This window comes from Brachionichthys hirsutus, unplaced genomic scaffold, assembly GCF_040956055.1.
Source record: "Brachionichthys hirsutus isolate HB-005 unplaced genomic scaffold, CSIRO-AGI_Bhir_v1 contig_289, whole genome shotgun sequence".
NCBI classification, from domain to species: Eukaryota; Metazoa; Chordata; class Actinopteri; order Lophiiformes; family Brachionichthyidae; genus Brachionichthys; species Brachionichthys hirsutus.
This window is the reverse complement of record NW_027180510.1, coordinates 30592-51062: the sequence shown is the minus strand read 5'-3', so window position 1 is coordinate 51062 and position 20471 is coordinate 30592. Positions and strand designations below refer to the sequence as shown.

General features: G+C 43.3%; 2 protein-coding genes across 2 annotated transcripts in view; both read left to right on the top strand.

Annotated features, from left to right (window-relative positions):
• The window catches only part of LOC137915725 (laminin subunit alpha-3-like), a 52053-nt gene extending 39198 nt beyond the window's left edge, over positions 1–12855 (top strand). The window contains exons 41-77 of the mRNA XM_068758843.1: positions 439–552; positions 1022–1140; positions 1232–1312; positions 1399–1499; positions 1620–1673; positions 1768–1919; positions 2105–2215; positions 2318–2429; positions 2560–2727; positions 2832–3028; positions 3147–3263; positions 3551–3705; positions 3834–3975; positions 4104–4203; positions 4292–4408; positions 4492–4662; positions 4751–4902; positions 4985–5179; positions 5262–5410; positions 5517–5679; positions 5779–5906; positions 6113–6257; positions 6373–6468; positions 6561–6715; positions 6824–6941; positions 7042–7182; positions 7270–7400; positions 7548–7682; positions 7773–7893; positions 10122–10249; positions 10397–10577; positions 10686–10844; positions 10944–11109; positions 11536–11690; positions 11937–12030; positions 12135–12254; positions 12710–12855. Of these exons, the coding sequence (XP_068614944.1) occupies positions 439–552; positions 1022–1140; positions 1232–1312; positions 1399–1499; positions 1620–1673; positions 1768–1919; positions 2105–2215; positions 2318–2429; positions 2560–2727; positions 2832–3028; positions 3147–3263; positions 3551–3705; positions 3834–3975; positions 4104–4203; positions 4292–4408; positions 4492–4662; positions 4751–4902; positions 4985–5179; positions 5262–5410; positions 5517–5679; positions 5779–5906; positions 6113–6257; positions 6373–6468; positions 6561–6715; positions 6824–6941; positions 7042–7182; positions 7270–7400; positions 7548–7682; positions 7773–7893; positions 10122–10249; positions 10397–10577; positions 10686–10844; positions 10944–11109; positions 11536–11690; positions 11937–12030; positions 12135–12254; positions 12710–12855 (4989 nt within the window). The remainder of the gene's footprint in view (positions 1–438; positions 553–1021; positions 1141–1231; positions 1313–1398; positions 1500–1619; positions 1674–1767; positions 1920–2104; positions 2216–2317; positions 2430–2559; positions 2728–2831; positions 3029–3146; positions 3264–3550; positions 3706–3833; positions 3976–4103; positions 4204–4291; positions 4409–4491; positions 4663–4750; positions 4903–4984; positions 5180–5261; positions 5411–5516; positions 5680–5778; positions 5907–6112; positions 6258–6372; positions 6469–6560; positions 6716–6823; positions 6942–7041; positions 7183–7269; positions 7401–7547; positions 7683–7772; positions 7894–10121; positions 10250–10396; positions 10578–10685; positions 10845–10943; positions 11110–11535; positions 11691–11936; positions 12031–12134; positions 12255–12709) is intronic.
• A 2141-nt stretch (positions 12856–14996) lies between these two features.
• LOC137915729 (tetratricopeptide repeat protein 39C-like) lies at positions 14997–20372 on the top strand. The gene is made up of 14 exons (XM_068758848.1): positions 14997–15217; positions 16098–16146; positions 16714–16842; positions 16944–17058; positions 17131–17509; positions 17879–18047; positions 18154–18247; positions 18330–18437; positions 18512–18621; positions 18702–18825; positions 18901–18998; positions 19098–19202; positions 19290–19328; positions 19677–20372. The coding sequence occupies exons 1-14, from the start codon at positions 15075–15077 to the stop codon at positions 19764–19766; spliced, it is 1752 nt and encodes a 583-aa protein (XP_068614949.1). The 5' UTR covers positions 14997–15074; the 3' UTR covers positions 19767–20372.
• The last annotated feature ends 99 nt before the right edge of the window (positions 20373–20471 follow it).

Genomic DNA, 20471 nt, shown 5'->3' with positions numbered 1-20471 from the left:
GTTCTCTAAAATGCTTAAAAGTTCAGCTAAACTGCAGGGAAAATCAGTGATTATTAAAAGTAGAAAAATGATCTAATATAGGATATAATATGTGATTTATGAGGGGCTAATTCATATTTATGCTGATAATATTTGCATTTACAGGAATAACCAAAAAGCATGATTTCTTTTAACATCATTGTAATGAATTGTAATGTGTTTTCTAAAGAGTTAAAACTAAGAAAGAGGAAAAAAATAACAATATCTTGTTATTTAATCCATCAAAAAGGTTTTTTCTCAAATATAAATCTGTCATCTATCCATCTAGTGATATACACATCACTGTTCTAATTAGATATTGCTTATGAAATGAAATCTACTGATAGAGGGGTAATGATTTGTATTTTTAAGCAGCGATTTTAGGTTACGTAATCATATCTTTATGATTTTATTTTCCAGAAATGCGCTCCTGGTTACCACAGGGACGGTCAGGGGCCTTTCTTGGGCCGATGTGTTCCCTGCGAGTGCAACGGTCTGGCCGACGAGTGCGAAGAGAAGACGGGGAGATGCCTGGTAATAAACACACACACTCGCTTAACCCTCCTTTATTAACACTGTAATAATCACATAGATGCAGTTCGGATACCTGCTCACAATAAATAAACAAAAAAGCGAGTGTACTGCAGCTTAGACAGAGTCTAGACGCATTTGCTCCAATCAGCATAGTTTCACATTTTTAACATCACAGCATCAAAAGCGTCGTTTGATATGGTTTCCTGTTATGGTTTCCCTCTTGCTCATTTTTCTCCTTGATGGTACGATGAGCCTTTCAACACATTTGGAAATCTTATTAATCTCTATCGCATTAATGCTCTGCAAAACAGTCAGGACCAGACCTGTGTGTAAAGTATGTAAGGATCCAAACCCTAGCAAAGCCAACTTGCGAGTCCAGAACACATGCTCTGCTTGAATAGTTTTCTGTTCGGTGCTTTGCCCCTAAAACGTTACAAGACGTTTAATTCATGTATTTCTGCATTTTCAGAATTGTAAGTTCAACACAGCCGGGGACAGATGTGAACGCTGTGTAGACGGATACTATGGAAACGCGGCTCTGAGGACGTGCAGAGTTTGCCCGTGCCCATTGAGCCTGCCCGGGAACAGGTGGGTGTAACCCCCCCCCCTCCAGCTAACTGTAATTAAATGAGAATAAGTATGTTGAGAATTAAATTATAATCTCTGCATCAATGTGCAGTTTTGCTATAGGCTGCAGAGAAGTCTTTGATGCTTTCCAGTGTATATGCAGAGCTGGCTACACTGGAGACAAGTGTGAGAGGTCAGTGTGGACTCGTGCTCTACGTTCAGGATGCTGCGAGCTTATTGCTGATTTGCCACGTTCTCGTTCTTATTTCTTTTCCACAGCTGTGCTCCTAGTTACTTTGGAGATCCACTGGCACCGGGAGGAAGTTGTCAGCCCTGTAATTGCAATGGCAACGGTAACAACTGTGATCCCAGGACTGGAGGTTAGATTCTGAGTTCAGCAATGCATTAACCCACCATTTAATTAGTTCAACTCAGACATAGTCATTTTTAAATTCTCATCAACAAGCCTAAATTATTATTTAACAAACTGGTTTCTACAGTCTGCAAGAACGCACTGGAGCCTGGAGACACAAATACCGATGAGCACTGCCTAGGTGAATTGACAAAAAAAAAAGAGTTCTGGCACAGTGACATGCATTTAACACTCATGTGTGACCTTTGCTGATCCGATTCTCTGTTGTATTCCAGAGTGTGATAATTGCTCCCACACTTTATTGCACGATCTGGAGATTCTGGACGATGACCTGGAAAGGATAAAGTCTCAACTGGACAACGCCACTGCCAGCGCCTCCTCTAAAGACAGGCTGAAGAAGCTGGAAAAGGCCGTGTCAGACACCAAGGTAACACGTCGCTGTAACCATGAAAGGGTACAGATAGAGATGAATAGATCGTAAACAGTATTTAATGCATTCGTGAGATGCAAAACAAGTAATGATCTTAGCACCAGGTGAAGGCAAAGTGCTTGTTTTGAGACCTACGGTTTGTTGCCTTTGTGCACCTTAATTTCTGTTTCTGCTTTGTGCAGATTCTTGTCAACAAATTTGGTTCTGCCATCGACACGCAAAAGTCCAGAGTCAATCAGCTGGAGGAGGATGCAAACAGCTTCTCAGACGATGTCATCTCTCTTCAGGACAAGGTAGGGTGCAGCGTTATGTAATACGGACATGTCATAATAAGTATACGTGTGTAATGCATGTAAATGTAAATGTACTTTGTGGGTATGCATTTATATATTTAGGCAAAAAGAAGGGCTGCTGATGCTAACAAGGCTGTGCAAGATGTCGAAAAAACCCACAAAAGGGCAAAAGATCTGGACTCTGAGATTAACAACGTTCTTAAAAAAATCAAAGGTAAAGGGACCATTCCATTCACAACTGATCTTTAGTGTCTTTATCTGACTTGATGCTAGAAACAGCACCGACTGTTGGATCTGAAGTGTTTGCTTGACTTGGTGTTTGTGTGTTTTCTGTGTGCTTGAAGCACTTCTGGATCAACTGAGAGGGTCGGCCACGAGTGGCGACATGGTGCCAAATGAAAACCTGGATAAAATACTGGAAGATGCTCAGCGCATGGTGAAGGAGATGGAGAGCAGGAATTTCACTCCTCAGAAGACGGCTGCAGAGAAAGAGAGAGACGAGGCCAAGGAATGTAAGATAGCCGGTTTTAGTCAGGCATAAACCTGACTACACTTCTCTTTTCCTCCACAGTAGTTCATTAAACCTGACGTTGACTGTATCTATTCTATTATTTAGTGCTAGACTACATCAAGGCTAATGTAACTAAGCAGTATGATGACAATAAGGCGGCAGCAGACAAGATTCAGGGCCTTCTGAAGGACTACCATGCCAAGCTAAAGGATCTGGACAAGGCTCTGAAGGAGGCAACCGACTTCCTCAGAAAAGCCAACGCCCAAAACGGACTCAGCGCCCAGGCACTGGGAGATCTGCAGGTACCGACACACAAGTAGTTCATCAGCTATGCGAAACATGTGACTTTTTTTTTTTTTTTTTTTATGGATAGGAAACACCATACATGGGTGTAATTCAAACTCTTTTTTGCTCCTACAGAAACGTATCGACGAGCTAAAAAAGGAGCGCAAGACGGTCGAGGACCAAATATCCATGTCGAAGGATGAGCTGCAGAAAGCAGAGGATTTGGCGAAAATGTTATCCGACAGCAAAAAGGTCCGCTCGACAAACAGTGGTCCGTGTGTTCCTCGCCTGAAATCATTCGCTGTGCACGACTCCTGCTGCTTCTCAGTGTGAACCAAACCATTTTGACACACAAAGTTATAATACATGGCCTCATCTCTGACGCCACGCCAGCGAGCACTCGTGTCCTAACATGTCCACACAGATAACGATCTGCAGTTTCTTTGTTTTTTTGTTCGCCGTACCCTAAGGTGCGGTAAATGGAATTTCCTGCTCTCATGAATAACTTACCCCTCTTCACCTGAACCTCTCCTCTGTAGGAATACGAACATTTGGCAGCACAGCTGGACGGTGCCAAGACCGACTTGACCAAGAAGGTGAACGACGTTTCCAAGGCGGCGGCCAAGGAGGCCTTGGTGGTGGCTGCAGAGGAACACGCCAAGAACCTCGTCAAGATAGGAAATTACCTTGAAGAGTAGGTCTTTTGAAGACTCACAAGCTCGATATGACCTGTGTCTAATTCAAGAAAACACTGGTGCTGTTCTGCTGTGTTTTACTATACGGTACTCGCGTATTTTCCTCTCACGCTGTTGTGAATTGCAGCGCTGTGCGGAACTTGAGCGGACGCAGTGAAGTGCGCAACGCCAAAGATGCCATCGATGCCTACAAGAACATCACAGATGCGGTTATTGCTGCGGAGGCTGCAGCTAATGAGGCCAAAGCTGCAGCAGGCAACGCTTTGAATGTACTTAATGCCTTCACCTGGCAACTTACTGTGCATGCGTGGCACCGTGTCACGTTAACGAAATATTTCATTGTATTTTAGAATAGCCCTTAAAGTAAATCAAAGTGTTGTTTTTTTTATTCCTATAGAATATTAAAAAGAAGAAGCTGACAGAAAAAGCAAAACGGCTGAAAGAGACCGGTGAAGACCTCGTGCAGAATGCAAATGCTGCGACTCAAGACCTGCAAGGCGAGTCAGCCTGCAAATAAATTCTTGTTTTTAAAATGATCTAAAACATTAGTCACTCGGTCTTTTTTTTTCTTTTTTCCATTGGTAGATGCTGCAGACGACCTTGATGATCTAAAAACGCGTCTGATGGATGCTGAGCAGCAGAAGAAAGATCTCCACAAAGATCTACTTGATGCACAGAACCAGTTAAATGCCATCAAGAGAGGTAGAGCCAGTAAATTAGCATTGGAATTATATCCATCGATGACTATGGAGTCCTTATTTCCTCTTCAACCTTCTTCAAATCAGATGACATTGGTGACATGATCGATGACGCCAAGAATAAGGCGGCTTCGGCCAATGACACGGCGCGCAACACTATAGATAAGCTGAATGCCATCAAAAAGGAAATTGCGAAGGTCAACGTCACTCCTACGGACTCCAACCTGAACAAAATATTGGATGATGTCAACAAGACAGGTGAGATTGTGAACAAGACGTTCAGCTCATTTGAAGTCTCTGTAGTCCAAATGATTATTTATTTTTTTTGCATACATTCTGATTGCAGTGAAGGATTTGTGGAAAACCATCCCATCGCTGAATGGCAAGATCTCAGAGGTGGAGAACCTGACCTCGCAGTTCTCCTCCATCAACAACATAACTGAGAACATCAAAAAAATCAAAGAGCTTATCGAACAAGCCCGGGACGCAGCCAACAGGGTGACGATCCTGCTTTGTAAATCTCATCCCAGATTTTTCCGGTGATGGTTCAAATTTCCATCCTATAACGTTATTTCTCCAGATTGTGATCCCGATGAAGTTCACGGGGGACGGCCACGTGGAAATGCGTCCGCCAAAGGACCTGGATGACCTGAAGGCCTACACGTCCACGTCTCTCTCTCTGCAGAGACCTGAAGGCAGGGGAGACGGAAGACGCCGACGCAGACAGACCAGAGAGAAAGAGGACATGTTTGTGATGTACCTCGGAAACAGAGACGTAAGTTACTCCGTATTCTTCTTCACGTTGAGAATTTTACATATATATACATAAGGTATTGACAAACTGTGTCTTGTTGTAGCCCTCTAAGAACTACATAGGTTTGGTTCTGAGGGACAACGTGCTGTATGGCGTGTACAAGCTCAACGGGTACAGCTACGAAATGAAGGCGGGCTACATCACCAAGTCTGCATCTGAGCCGTCAAAGTTTGACAAAGTGGACCTACACAGGTAAAAGCAGCACCTTGATCCTCTTTTGATTTGCCTGTTTTTAGTGTAGAGGTAAATATGGATCTTCCCTCCCCCCCCCCCCCCCCCCACCCTGTCTACAATCTAGAATTTATCAAGATGCAAAGATTGTCCTGACGAAAGGTTTCGCCTCAAAGACTCCCAGCGTGCCAATTGTGGGCAGCAAGCAAGGAGAGGAGAACAAGAACCTCCTGGATCTGAGCCCCAGCGATATCGTTGTCTATGTCGGAGGCTACCCCGCCAATTTCACCGTAAGCAGCAAGGAAATAAACATCATCTAATGTCATTAATAATGAGCATGGGTTTTTTTGGTTTTTTTTGACAACTCTCTCCGCTTCTTCTCTCCTCAGCCGCCAGCTCCTCTCAACTACCCCATGTACAAGGGCTGCATTGAGTTCTCCTCCATAAACGACAAAGCCGTCAGTCTCTATAACTTCCAAAACGCAGAGAGGATCAATTTGAAGACGCCGTGCAAGAGGTCGGTCATAGAGTGCTCAAACTATTATACAAGATAAATTATTGTGCATTGCAACAATGACATTGCTGGTGTTTGTCGGACTCTCCCCCCCCCCCCCCCCACCGCTATCTGAGCGGATGCTCGGCTCCAGACTTCCTATGATGCCGAATGTAGGGGATAGAAGAAAACAAAAAAATCTTAATCTGACTTTTCTCCTCTCTGTCCAGATATGTACCGCCAGTGGATTCTGACTACTATGAAGGCAGTGGATACAGCAAAGTCATTATAGATAAAAAGTATCCCGTCCTCCTCATCAGCATGTCTGTCCATTCTCGTTCAGAAAATGGCCTCCTCTTATACATAGGATCTGAGGTATAGTTTATTGTTCCTATGTTCATGTCATAAATCTGACATTTTTAGGCATCTTTGGAATAATTACATGTGCAATTTTCAAGAACTTAAGTCTTACATGTCCTCTTCAACATAGAATTATTACTTCACTGTGACGACGGAGAAGGGCTTCATTTTCCTGCACAGTAATTTGCTCACAGGGCCAGTAACGAAAAACGAGAAAAAGTTCCCGGTAATTCAATTCTTTCCAAGTTCTTCTGTCATCAATCAACCCGATTATATTTAAAAATAATTATAATAATAATTCCATCAAACCTTCTTCAGACAAATGACTGGACCGACATCCTCATCATCGCAGTCCAAGGGAAGATGACCGTCCGAATAGCCAGTAAAGACGTGGTCACGGGCGAAGCTTCGTTCAAGAATGACGACTTTAAGGAGTACTATGTTGGGGGTGCCCCGCAAGACCTGCGAGAGAGGTGCTGATCTCGTTTCCCTTTAATCGGTCTGTGTCGTGAGTTAGGCGGCCGAACGCTTTCAAGCCTTTTCTCTGACAACTTGAGATTTGGCTCCCCCCCCCCCCACAGATATAACATCACCATACAGCCGTTCAAAGGATGCCTCAAGAATCTGAAGCTGAATAAAGGCTTTAAACCAGTTGCTGAGCAAGTGGGCGTCAGCAAAGGTTGTCCCAGCGATTCCATGGTAAGACATTCGCCTCTGCATCGTTACCAACGTCCAGCTCGCGCGTAGGCTACAGGGAAGGACCATCTCACTGACGTGCGGCGTCTGTGTTCTTGTCTAGGCTGTCCGTAAAGCTGAGTTCAGCACGGGGAGCTCCCTGTCAGCTGACCTCGCGGGCTTCAGCTTGGCTGACGACGTCACCGTCTCCCTTGGATTCAAGAGCACGGAGAGTCAGGGTCTCATCCTGCAGAACAAACAGCTGGTTGGTTTATTTGTAGGAATGGATCTGTGGTAAGACAGACGGTCAGATGCTAAATCTTTTTCTTTTTTTTGCTGGGTTTTTTTTCAGGCTAACGGGTTGAATCTCCTTTTGGAAAATGGCTATGTGATCCTGAATTTCAACGGCAAAATGTGGAAATCAAACAAACAGTATCATGACGACCAGTGGCATTATTTGACAGTAAAAAGAAGAGCTGGAAGGTATGATAATGTTAACGTCCGTAAATAGCTCACATTGTTTCGACAACTAGGCGTGACCTCAGGTACTCAATCGTATTCATAAATTGAAACTGAAGCTAGCGTGTAAAAAAATAAATACGAAAATGCCTCTGGGATTTTTCCCAACAGGATTGGGCTGATGATTGACGATGAAGACGAGGGTCAGGAGCAGAGCGGCGGCTCTTCCATACCTGACACAGGTGGCTCCTTGTTTCTGGGGCAAAACACGTACAAAGGCTGCATTTCCAACCTCTACACGAGACGGTACGATCGGCCTCGCGCTCTGCTGTGTGCCTCACGTAGCTGGAGGATTTCAATGTAAGCTACGGTGTTCATGTTCCTCCATGTTTGTAGGCCTGAGAATCTCTACAAGGCCGAGGACCTCAGCAACTTCCACGCGACTGGAGACGTCCTACTCGACGTGTGCTCCGCCGACAGTCTGGCTCAGCTGATGCTGGACCGCGCCGTTAAGAAAGTGAGTGTTGGCGCTGCACATCACGCATAACGTAACCCACAGACATGTAATAAGATGGATAACCCCGCTGTAACAAAGTCAGTGAGCCTGTTAAAATCCTTAGAATAACATCTTCTCCTTCTCCATCATTTAAACCTCCACAAATGGTGAAGACACAATTTTTCATTTCCAAAGTCCAACTGTTCTATATAATTGTGCCGATAAAAGTTCTATTTTTATACAAGAATTGACTACAAAATATATATATATATATATATATATATATATATATATAAAATGATGTCACAAATCAGGCTCACTTCAAAAAATTCCGTTTTCAATGAGCAAAAACTCTCAGCAGATGAACCCTTTGTTTGTCAGGTTCAAAACTAGCACGTACATTATGAAAACGGTGAGTTAATGATTGTCATACGTACTTTTATCTTGTGAAACAACAGCGACGTAACAGTTTTTGAGCATGAAATAGTAATTACACTGTAATTACACATTAGTTTATTTTGTGTTGATGCTGTTCACATTTTATTTTGCTGCCTTATTTCCAGAGATGAAGACGAAAGGAGCCCTAAGATCCGCTGATGCTGACAAGAATCTAATATAAGCACCATAATGCTGTGTTGTTTAAGCGCAAGTTCAACTGCAGTGTACTTTAATAAAAAAAAAAAAACATTTGCATGATCATTCACAGTAATCACAATATTTACTAAATGCATTGTGTGTCTGTCTGTTGTAATCCAGTAAGTACAAACCAAATGTTGTGAATAACAAGCTTGAAATCAACCACGTCTCTTTTCTTTCTTTCAATGAACCACTTTCCCATCGTCATTTCCAAGCATGTGTCTGCTAACTCGTCACTTTGGCACCTAATGGAAACACTCATCACATGACATCATGCAATGATGAATAACACGTCGAGCTCACTATTAAATAAAAAATACAGTCATGGTTAATGACCAATAAACATCAAAGGTCTGTATCTGACTTTCTGACCTTGTACATTGTTTTATATTCACCTTTGATTAACACAGAGGGAAACATGATAAATTGTGTTGCATTAAAACTCCCTGTTGTGATCCAGCAAAAGTCCTGTGAGATGTTATTTTCACGTCTGGGCTGCTTGCCTTAACAAAGTAGAGTAGCACGGAGCTGAATTATAATAAATTAGGAAGCCATTGAGATGTTTTAAAGCCTTTCCTGACGGGATGTGTTGGTTTTTCACGCGTTTCCGTTCTTTCACCTCAAAAGCATGATCACACCATTCCTTCAGATCACTGTAGATCTTGCATGCCCATCATAAACATCTGACTAAAGGAGTCCAGAATTATTCATCCCATTCTATGTGCTTTAACACAAAATAGATGGCTTAAATATCAGCTGCTGCATGTGGTCATAAAAGTGTTATAACCTGCTGAGACTACTGTGCAAACGCCACAAGGAAAGGCGCAGTGAACTTAGTGGCGTCGTGCTGCATTACGTAACATCGGTGTGTCATGTGATTGATTTCACTTTAAGCCAGCCCTCATATCCGCGAGCTGTGTTTTTATAATCTCTGCGCTTCCCTTACAAGTTCACTCCTGTTACTGCTGATGGCCTGAGGGTAAAAACACGCAGCCACTTTCCTGCACGGTGCATAAAAAGAGCTCAACGCAAAGTTCAAACACCCAACATGAACTGTAGCTGAAATCGAGCATCTTATGTCTCATGTTGTGCCACTGCGCCGTCAGGTGGAACCGCTGCTTAAACCCACTAGCTATGAAATCATAACCACCGTGCTGTAATGTGAGGCCATGGTGAAATCAGAAGTAAACATTTCAGTTCCAGCCTTGTGACTGACAGCTGATGTTTTCCCATTCATCTTCCATTATAGTACAATTGAATTATTTGAGTTTTGCCCAAAACAGTCAATTTAAACAGGTTCATTTAAGTTAAAGTTTTTCTGTTTCCTCACCAAACCATTGATTGATTATTCTACAACCCTTAAACAAGCAGATTGACTGAGATCCTAAAGCTCAAATCGCAGCCACATTTCCCCCCATTTGATGACGAACTTGGATTTTTGTGTCATCCATTTGTTCAGCCTTCCTTTAGTACACGCACAGTATTTTTGTTCACGTTGAGATGTCATTACTTCTGCACTTCCTCTACTAGAAGATCCACTTCCAAAGACGGAACAACAGAGAGCCAGCATAGTTCTTCCTGTTGAGTGTTTGTTCATGTTTGTGTTGTTTTAGGCGATGCAGGCCATAAATGACAGTGCATCATCAGTGTGCGTGTTACCAGCCCTGGTTCAGAACGCTTACCGCATGGGCGGCCCCAGCAGCCTGACCTTTGGCCTTCCACTGCAGGTCCTGCAGCCCAGGTGAGCCACTAGACGTTGCAGCATTTCAAAATAGACCTGAATGCTCAGAATAGTGTTAAAGCAAACAATGAGTTCTTAAATCACTAAAATAATCCCACAGTTATAGCAGAGCCAACGTTACTGAAGAGGAAGTTGTATCCCCTGCAGGCCCCACTTCTCTCTGGATATCAGAACCAGAGCTGCTGAGGGCCTGCTGTTCTTCGCTGCCACCAGAGGAGGGCGCTCGCACCTCGCTTTACACATATCCAAAGGAAGGATCAGAATGTCTGTGGGCAAACAGAAGGAGATCTTCAACAGGGAGAAGTACAATGACGGAAAGTGGCACTCGGTCAGTGGACTCATACTCACATTTAAATTGTATTTGATTAAAATTGTATTTAAATGCTACTGCCAGAGCAAAACACGTTATCCTTCTTTATGTACATGACTGTTGCAGATTATGTTCAGTCTGGAAAAGAAGAAGTTCCGATTGGTTGTGGATGGGATCAGAGCACTGGACGGTCAGCTGACAAACGCTGAGTTGACATCTATGCAGCACTTTATGTCACCTGTGTACCTCGGCAGTGCCCCAGAGTCCTTCCACAAGGAGTTAAAGGTAGAAGAAGAAAAAATGAAATGGAATAAAGGCTGAACACAAATAATTCCAACTCTATAGTTTGAACGTACTGTCATTTCTTATTTCTTCTACTTTTAGTCAAAGGGCCTTCCAAAGCAAAGCGTGTCTGGATGCATCCGCCATTTCAAAATGAATGGAGCGCCGATGTTGAATCCGACCTCAAACCACGGCGCCGGGCCCTGCTTTGAGGGGCAGACCCAGAGAGGGGCTTATTTCTCAGGGGACGGAGGGCATGTCATTGTCAGTGAGTACAAGCTCAAGCATTTCTAATGACTGTTTTGATCTGTTCTGTCTGCAAACTTGAAAAGCCAACAATCATTGTCGTGTTTTTTTTTTTTTATGTCCTTTGACCTCTCTCTGTTACGTCTTCTGTGCAACAGAGTGAAGCCTCCTCTAAAATGACACATCAGATATTTAATTGGAACTAATTAATCACAGAGCAGCATCTCAAGCTTCTCTGTAATATCAGAGAATTAATTAACCTGTAATTAGTTCTAAATTAAATAAACCTTTCAAAAGACATTTCCTGGGAAATTAATTAGACGTCAGTTCCTGCTAAGAAATGATGAGACCTTAAGAAAATCTTTCTTGGTTTATCATTTTCACGGCTGTTTCATTTTCTTTACATTTCCGACGGCCCCATGATGGTATCCTGTTGTCTGTATTTCAGATGACTCCTTTGTTGTCGGCTCCAGCTTTGAGCTGCTGTTCAGTGTCCGTCCACGGAACCCGACTGGACTCCTGCTGCACGTCAGCGACTCCAGCAGGAGCCGGCACGGGCCTTCGATGGGCCACTATCTGAGTGTCTACATGCTCAGAGGAGAAGTGAGGCCCGATCCGTTCTAGTTTCCTGCTCTCGCCAAAACTTTAAGTTTATATAAAACAAAACAAAAATCAGATTCAGTGAATTTGAATAAACATATACTAAATTAGTTAGACGTTACTCTCTATTTGGTTGTTGTCAGAGCCTTAAAATAGCAGAACAGGATTGTGTATTTAATCTACATGCTGAATTGGTGCTTTTCCGTGTACATGAGAATAAAAGCACATATATTTGGATGTGGTTTACAGATGGTGGCACGAGTAAACAATGGCAAAGGGGAATTCATGGTGTCGGTGAAGCCAAAAACATCTTTATGTGATGGAATGTTTCATAAGATTTCAGGTACAATGCAACACAAAGCGGGTTCATGAAAGACCAAATTCAGAAAAATCTCTTAAAGAGCCAATCAGAACACCAGGTTTTTGAATTAAATCACTGTCTTCCAGTAATCAAGAGGAAAAATGTCGTGCAACTGCACGTGGATACAGTAGACAACTACAAGATTGGACCGCCGTTGTCCACTCCAACGCTGACCAAAAACTCCCTGTATGTGGCCGGCATTCCTGGTGAGTGTGAACTTGTTAATCTGACATTGAGCGTGTTCATCCAAGTGTGAACCAACAGTCCTGCTCACTGGAGCAGGACTGTAATATGTAATGTTTGTAACTTAAGTAGTGAACTGATCAAACGGAAAAATTCAGCAACATGGCAATAACAATAGCAACACGCTGCAGTCAGGAAATGAATAATCTGCTGGCGGTGACTATTGCAAGTTATTTGAACTTTTTTGTTTTTTCCAGCATGTGCTGGCATGTTGACCCCGGCAACATATGCGCTCAGGATCAGCACTGGACAGCTCCATAGGGAGTCGGCAATATATGTAGCTGTCCAGTGCTGATCCTGAAAGTCACGTCTTTTCCGCGACATTGACGCGGGGAATGTTCTTTATCTTGCCCACTTTGGTTGTCTGTCATATCAATAACTGTTGTGTATTTTTTTGTGCATGTTCGTCTCCCTGCAGATGCGGCAGCGCAGCAGCAGAGACTTCCCGTCACGTCATCCTTCGTGGGCTGCATCCAGGACACGAGGATCAACGGCGAACCGATCTCGTTCGACAAGCTGTCCGGTGTGTTCGGTCCGGTCAACCTCAGGGAGTGTCCGGGCTGAGCAACGTTTCGCTGCGTCGACATTGAGCAATTCCTTGGGACCACGCCCACCGTCAACCATGTGCAATCCGCTACCGGGACAGAGAATGTGTTTGCGTGACAGAATGTGTATATAATGACGAGTGTGTGTGTGTGTGTGTGTGTGTGTACAATAGAGAAATGAGCAGCGGCTTACAAGCTCGTGATATTTGCTGCTTGGTTTTTACATTTCTGTATTTATTTTGAGGTAAAATCTTGCGTCGCGCCACCAATTCACAAAATTCATATTTACTCAGAAGCTTCCGCAGTGTGATGTAACGGTTCAATAATTTTCTCTCAACCAATCAAATGCTACTAAACGTGTTTCTGATTGGCCAGGGCTGCAGTCTGAGCAGCCCAGCACTTTAAGAAAACAAGTGATGCTTCTTTTTTTTTTTGATGGTGCTTTTAGGGCGCTCTACATTATTTGTTGAATTTTTTTGTTTGTTTTGTTCGTTGGACTGAAAATGTATTCTTGAATTATTTTGTTTACACCTATGGTGCTCAGTCCAGTTACATTTCAGGGGTCGTCCAGCCATTTTATATTTATTTTTAGATGCCAGCAAGCAGAAATCTGGATTTTTGACTGATTTAATTGTAGAGAACCTTCAAACAGGCTATGAAATCTTTTTTTTTTTTTCCTACTACATATCACTTGCATTCCTGTCGTGTTCATGAGGATATTCCGTGGCGCTGTCAGAAATGAGTTGAGCAATATCAGAATATAACACCTACTGAATTTTTTGCAGCATTGGAAAATTTGGGACCATTTAGCCCACGCTACCAAAAAGTTGAAATAAAAAACACTGACAAAAAAGTATTTTATAAACGGATTTAAATTCCCCAAGCAAGTGTTTACTTCCATGTTATGTATATCTATAGAAATATGCGGAATAGGAGAACAAATATTCATACTTGGACATTTTTTTTTTTTACATGCATTCCTATCTTGTGACCACAGAGTTGTAAACCCTTTTGTAATCTGTTCAATTCATGCTGTTTGTAAATACTTCTCAGCACCATAAATATGTCTTGTGATGATGGTGACAACTCACATTATTTTATCTATTAAGACATTTTGCCAGATATTTGGGATTAATTATGGGAAAACTCAGCAAACTAACTTGATTGGATAATTAAACAAATATAATATAATTAATATTTTTGGAATATGTCTTGCATTTAATACTAATTTGTTATTCTGTGTGCCTCCCCACATGGATGTTTAAGACATTTTGATACTATAATCACGCATCTTGTTTTTTAATTTATTTTATTTTATTTTATTATAGCTGACAGTTTTTTAATTTGAAATATTACACAGATAAAGATCCAATGCTCATTGAGGGGAAAAAAATAAGCACAAAGCCAATGATGCTGAAGAGGATGACATGAAGGCATGTATCAATGTCAGATTGAGATAATGGCTGATTCACGGCGACTTATCATTGCTGGAGAATGATTCAAATTCCAGACTGACAAACAGCTGCCAGTTAATCAACCGGATATAATGTTGGTTGGCAAATCTTTATGCAGCCGTAATTGATGTGGCAAAACATCTGATGACTAATACCAAGAAGAAGGAGCACGACAAGTGTGAGAAGTACAGGTTTCAAAGAACAGCTGGAATAAATATTTTATTATAGCTAAGGATTTTGAAGATGTTTCACTTCATTAAAAAGTATCACGAATGATACCGGTACTTGACGCCATATGTCCAGTGGAGCTGTCCAGTGCTGAAGTTCCCCTTCAGGATCAGCACTGGACAGCTCCTAATGTAGCCAAAAGCATCACGAATGATTTGTGACAAATTAATTTCCAATGTCAGTGTCATAATATTTTTTTAATTTACATTTCATGTTTTGACTATTATGTGACAAAGGCCTGTTTAATTTGGTGTACTACTACTACTACTACTTTTACTACCAATCATCATCTTCATGGAAGCTTTGAAGAAGTTAATATTTCTGACAGTGCTTGAACGCATCACATTTCCTGTCGGCGGAATAAGGAAGACGCGAGAATCGACCCGTGCTCCCGCATCAACACTCATGTTTGCCCGCCTCTCGCTCCCCGCGTCTCAGACTGTGAATATGATTACGCTTGCTCAAAAAAACTGCGACATCGGTTGACTAATTACAGACGCCTCGCGTTCACTGTCGCCTCCTACGGTTCCTCGCCTCCGGTATTCGGGCGAGATCAATGGCGGACCCGATTGAACCGACGCCGGGATGCGTGGAGGATAACACGGACCGCGTCAACGACGCAGAGCTGGCGCTGAAAGGAATCAATATGCTGCTCAACAACGGATTCAAGGAGAGCGACGAGCTGTTCAGGGCGTACAGGTACGTGTGGTACATACGGTCGAGTCCCCAAGCTGAATGAGACGCAAACGCAACATGGTTTGAGTCGAGCCTAATGTTGCTCTTTGTTTGTGGTGAATGATCAATATCATTCAATATTTTGTTGGCAGGATAGGAAAGGTGAAATAAACAAAGACTGCTTTGCTTTAAAATATTTATTTGAATGTATGTGGGATTTTATGGCTTTATTTAAAATAAATAAATAATATACATCTCATTCAAATGGAATGAGGAAAAAGTAACATGGAGTGACGCAAGTTGAACAGGTTTGGAACTCCTGCTCCAATCCACACATTCCCATCGTATTCCTCTCGCTGGTGGGCAAAGGCTTTATGCACACCCATCAGCCACGCCGTGACTCCATTATAAGGGCTGATTATCTCTTGGAAAGGTTGGCTTTCGTCTGGCTTTGTGTTGATGCCACGGGAAGGGAGCCGGCAAACCCCCACGTGGGGCCCGAACCCCCGGTGAAAACTAAAGGTCACCTCTTCCACTAATTGTGCGAAAGCTCTGGGTGTTATCCTGTGATGATTGTCTCAGCAGAGAGCAAACGAAGGGAAGTGAAAGACAAAAAAAAAAAAAAAACAGGGAGAATGAACTTGTGACTTGGATTTGGTGTTTTAAATCACCCCCCCCCCCCCTCCCCCTCCCCTCCCCCAGCATGTAATAAATGTCTGTAACCACTGAAACGTCTTTATTCTAACCTGAATGCTGTAACTGTTCTCTTGTGCCTCACCTTCCTGTCATACTGCATGAAACTGGATTTAACACATTTTTCTTTTTTTTTACCACCCTTAACACAAAGCTACAAAAGAGCCCTCTAGACATGTGACTTGTTCACACTCTCTCTCTTCTCTTTCAGGAACCACAGCCCTTTAATGAGTTTCGGGGCCAGTTTTGTGAGTTTTCTGGTGAGTCAAAAGGGAAATGAATCGAAATCTGACGCAAAGCCAGGCACGTCTCAGAAACGGGTCTGACCGGCCGATGAGCTCTCGAGTCAGGGTTTGCTTTCACTGGGAGCAGTTTGCCGCTCTGGATTCGACATTGCGTTCCTTTGTCTAAAGCCTCTAGAGCCAACTGTCAGCGGAAAGTATGAACAGCGCAAAGACGTTTTGCAGTACTGTGAAAACCAAAACTGTATTTCCCATAAGAAATAATGGAAACTAGATGAATCCGTTCCTACGCACCGGATAAGTGATAGAAGCCCGTTTACATGCCTACAGTGGTATTAATATGTAACTACGAGTATCTAAACAACAGATAACACATAAAGGTGTAAATAGTACAAAAAACTAAAGCTTAATAAAAGTTAATTTAACACACTTCTGTATCATTTACATACCGTTTTGGCTGCAGCGCCGGGAGGGAGGGAGAGAGGGAGGGAGGGGTTATTCCTTTAAAAGGGAGCCCCCCTTATCGTGGAGCGGTTTGCGTGTGAGCAACAGATTCATCCATCGTGCTAACCCCTTTTTTTGCAGAACGCCATGATGACGTTTGAAGAAGAGAAAATGCAAATGGCCTTCGAGGATCTCAGAGCGACAGAGAAGCTGTGTGAGAGTGAAAACGCCAGCGTCATTGAAACCATTAAAAACAAGATCAAGAGGAACGTGAGTAACTTTCTAGCGTTTCATGACCTTCGGTGTCGTTAGCCTCCCAAAGCGTCTGCTAGCCGCGCCAGGCTGTAAGTGCGAGGCGTTTGTGCGCTCAGATGGAGTCACAGAGGACGGGCGTGGCCGTGCTGGACCGGCTGCAGCGGCAGATCATCATCGCGGACTGCCAGGTTTACCTTGCAGTGCTGTCCTTCATCAAACAGGAGCTGTCATGTAAGGGAAGTTTTTAAATACTACAAAGGATACACACTACGCTTGGCTGATCCCTGTTTCATCTCCCGGCAGCGTACATCAAAGGAGGCTGGATCCTTCGTAAAGCCTGGAAGATGTACAACAAGTGTTACGGCGACATATCACACATGCAGGAGGGCAGCAGGAGGGCGTTGGAGCAGCCAGAGGCGTCGCCTCTGTCCCACCACAGTCGCTCGTCTTCGCGCCGCTCGAGCCCATCCCGGAGACTGCGAGGCATCAGCCCGGAGGCTCTGGATCGGCTGAAGGGTTCGGTCAGCTTCGGCTACGGCCTGTTCCACCTCTGCATCTCCATGGTGCCGCCGCACCTCCTGAAGATAGTCAACCTGCTGGGCTTTCCTGGCGACCGCCTGCAAGGCCTGTCGGCGCTCGCGTACGCCAGTGAGAGTAAGGACATGAAGGCCCCCTTAGCAACGTGAGTATGAGTGGGAGTACTTTGCGTATCTGCATTCTGGTCGTAGCCAAACCCGAGCCGACTCGTTCAGTTTTAGACGATATTACGGAGTAATAAGTGCAATCTCCATGTGTTCTCCATGTGAGGTAAACTCCGCATTCTGTCAGTAAATGCTAAATACTGACCGAAAGCTACTTTGATTTTCATTACTGGGAAATGACGGCGTCTCTCGGTCCATTTGGAATTGCTTAAATACGCAACACGTGTAAGTTCAGGCAAATATAGAAAATAAAAGTACTTGAAGGCCATTTAAACTTTCTGTTTATTTTTTTATATACATTTTGCTGTCGAGGAAAGCCCCTCTGACTCGTCTCCACGCTTCTCTCACAGCTTGGCCCTCTTGTGGTATCACACAGTAGTGCAGCCCTTCTTCGCTCTGAATGGCACGGACACGCAGGCGGGCCTCCTCGAAGCCAAATCCATTCTTAAAAAAAGAGAGGCCATCTACCCAAACTCCTCCCTCTTCATGTTTTTTAAAGGCAGAGTTCAACGCCTTGAGGTAAACTATATATTACATACCTAGTACTACTATATATTACTACCTAGTACTAGAGTACGTGGCCTGTTGTCCCGGAGATCATTATTCCGTATTATTCCCTGTCCAGTGCCAGATCAGCAGTGCCTTGATGTCCTTCCATGTTGCCTTAGATCTGGCCTCGGACCAGAGGGAGATTCAGCACGTGTGTTTATATGAAATAGGTATCAAGTTCCTGCTAATATTTGGTCCCATCCTCCTCGGCTCCTGTCTGCACCGTGATTTGACTATTCTTTTTTGTTTTAGGTTGGTGCAGCATGATCGAACTGAACTACACGGAAGCTTACAGAGCTTTTGAGCGCCTGAAGACCGAGTCTCGCTGGTCCCAGTGCTACTACGCCTATTTAAATGGAGGTAGGTGACTGCGAACGAACACGGCTTTGTGAGCGTCGCCATTGATTCCTCATTCGTATTTGCATGTTGCACAGTTTGCCAAGGATCCGCAGGTGACCTGGAGGGGGCGACTTCTGTCTTCAAGGACGTACAAAGACTTTTTAAACGCAAGAATAACCAGATCGAGATATTTTCCATGAAGAGGGTGAGTCTGCATCCAGATGCGATGTTCTGTCGCGGGAACGGATCGGCATGGTTACAGAAAGCGTGTGCTCGTTTTGTCAGGCGGAGAAGCTGAAGAGCGCCAGTCTGTGCAAAGAGCTCTGCATCCTGTCTGTGATTGAAATTCTGTATCTGTGGAAAGCTCTGGCCAACAGCTCCGCCGCCAAGCTGCAGACGATGATACAAGGTAGATTTAGTTCGCCAATCTACAGAACGCTGTGTTGTCTAAATGGGGCTACTTTTATCTTTGTTTTGTTTTTAGTCTTGCAGGGGATTCATGATGCCTCGTGTGTTGGTCTAAAAAATCTGCTGCTCGGTGCCATTAACAAATGTCTTCAAAATACCAAAGATGCCGTTCAGGTACTTGCTTCCGTGTCTCATAGTAACTTTAAAATGCACCGCCGTCGCCTGGTAGCTGTACAGCTGATGGACGTCTGTTGTGTTATTATTTTTTTGCAGTATTTCCAGCTGGCTGTTAGAGACGAGGTGGGCTGCCTGAGCAACTCCTACGTGCAGCCGTACGCCTGCTATGAGCTGGGGTGTGTGCTGCTGAATAACCCAGAGGCAAGTTTTTGTGTGTTGATAGAGAGAGAGAGAGAGAGAGAGAGATGGAGTCACAAAGTCTAAATATTTTTATTCTGTCTTTTCCAGTCTGTTGGGAATGGGAAAACTCTAATGCTCCAGGCGAAGGTACCGTGTGCTCCTTTATTACATTTTTCTGCCTGACATTTTAAGATTTGTATTTTATCCTTGTTTTCATTGACTTAATATGATCTGTAGCCGTTACCGGGCCTCCTCTCAAATGCTTTATTATTGACTTCCCTGTAAAAAAACTAAAACTGTTGCTTTATTTCATTTTCAAAACCAATCTTGTTTCCACTTTTAAACTTTTTGAGGTCTTGTAAAAGCCAGCATACGAACACTTATTCTGACGAACCTGCTGCTCGGCTCGGCAAAGTCTGAATATTAGTCTGATGGATGCGTTCGACTGCAAACTAAATGAAGCATTTTGGTGACTATTTTTCTGATCTATTTCAGGAGGACTACGCCGGCTACGACTTTGAAAACAGGCTCCATGTTCGCATTCATTCTGCGCTCGCCTCCATGAAGACCGAAGACCAGCCCTGATATTTTATCTGGACACTTACAAGAAGCTGCAAGGGAAGTCTGATGCAGCTGCACCGCCATTTTGGTACTAATGTTACACGGTTTTGTTAGATTTTTTTTATCTAAACTGTTGTACCATTATAATCATGCACAATATTGAACAATCTACAGGAGAACAGTTTAGAGTTTTGTGACTTCTGTTACTTAAAAACAAACTGGAGTTTTGGTTACACGATTCATTTTGAAAAGCATCAATCATGTTGCTTCCACAGAGGAGCAGCTTTTCCTCTCGGGAGAAAAAGTCTCGTCCGGTAGAATAAAGGCACTAATCAAGGATTCATCGATGAAGCAATTAAAATGTATGACGGTCTAAGATTTGGAGCTTGTTTTATTTTTTATCACTGTCTGTTGTCGACATTTGTGTTCAGAATGTGCTAATTCATTGGCATGAGAACCAAACTGTTTTTATTTTTTTTAAATGCATAGTCCCTTTTTTGTTTAAAACCGTTATCGGTGTAAATACGTCTCGCAGCTTTCGCTGTGCCAACAGAGCGGTCTGTGCACACAGTGCTACCTTGCTGTAAACCAGTTATTTATATCATTTAAAGGTAATAAAATGAATGTTCTAAATGTTCTAATCTGATTTGAAGTCATATTGGAGGTATGCGAGATGAATGTTCACTGCGTTGCGCAACAAATCTGATTGCACAAAACTGAGCGCTAATG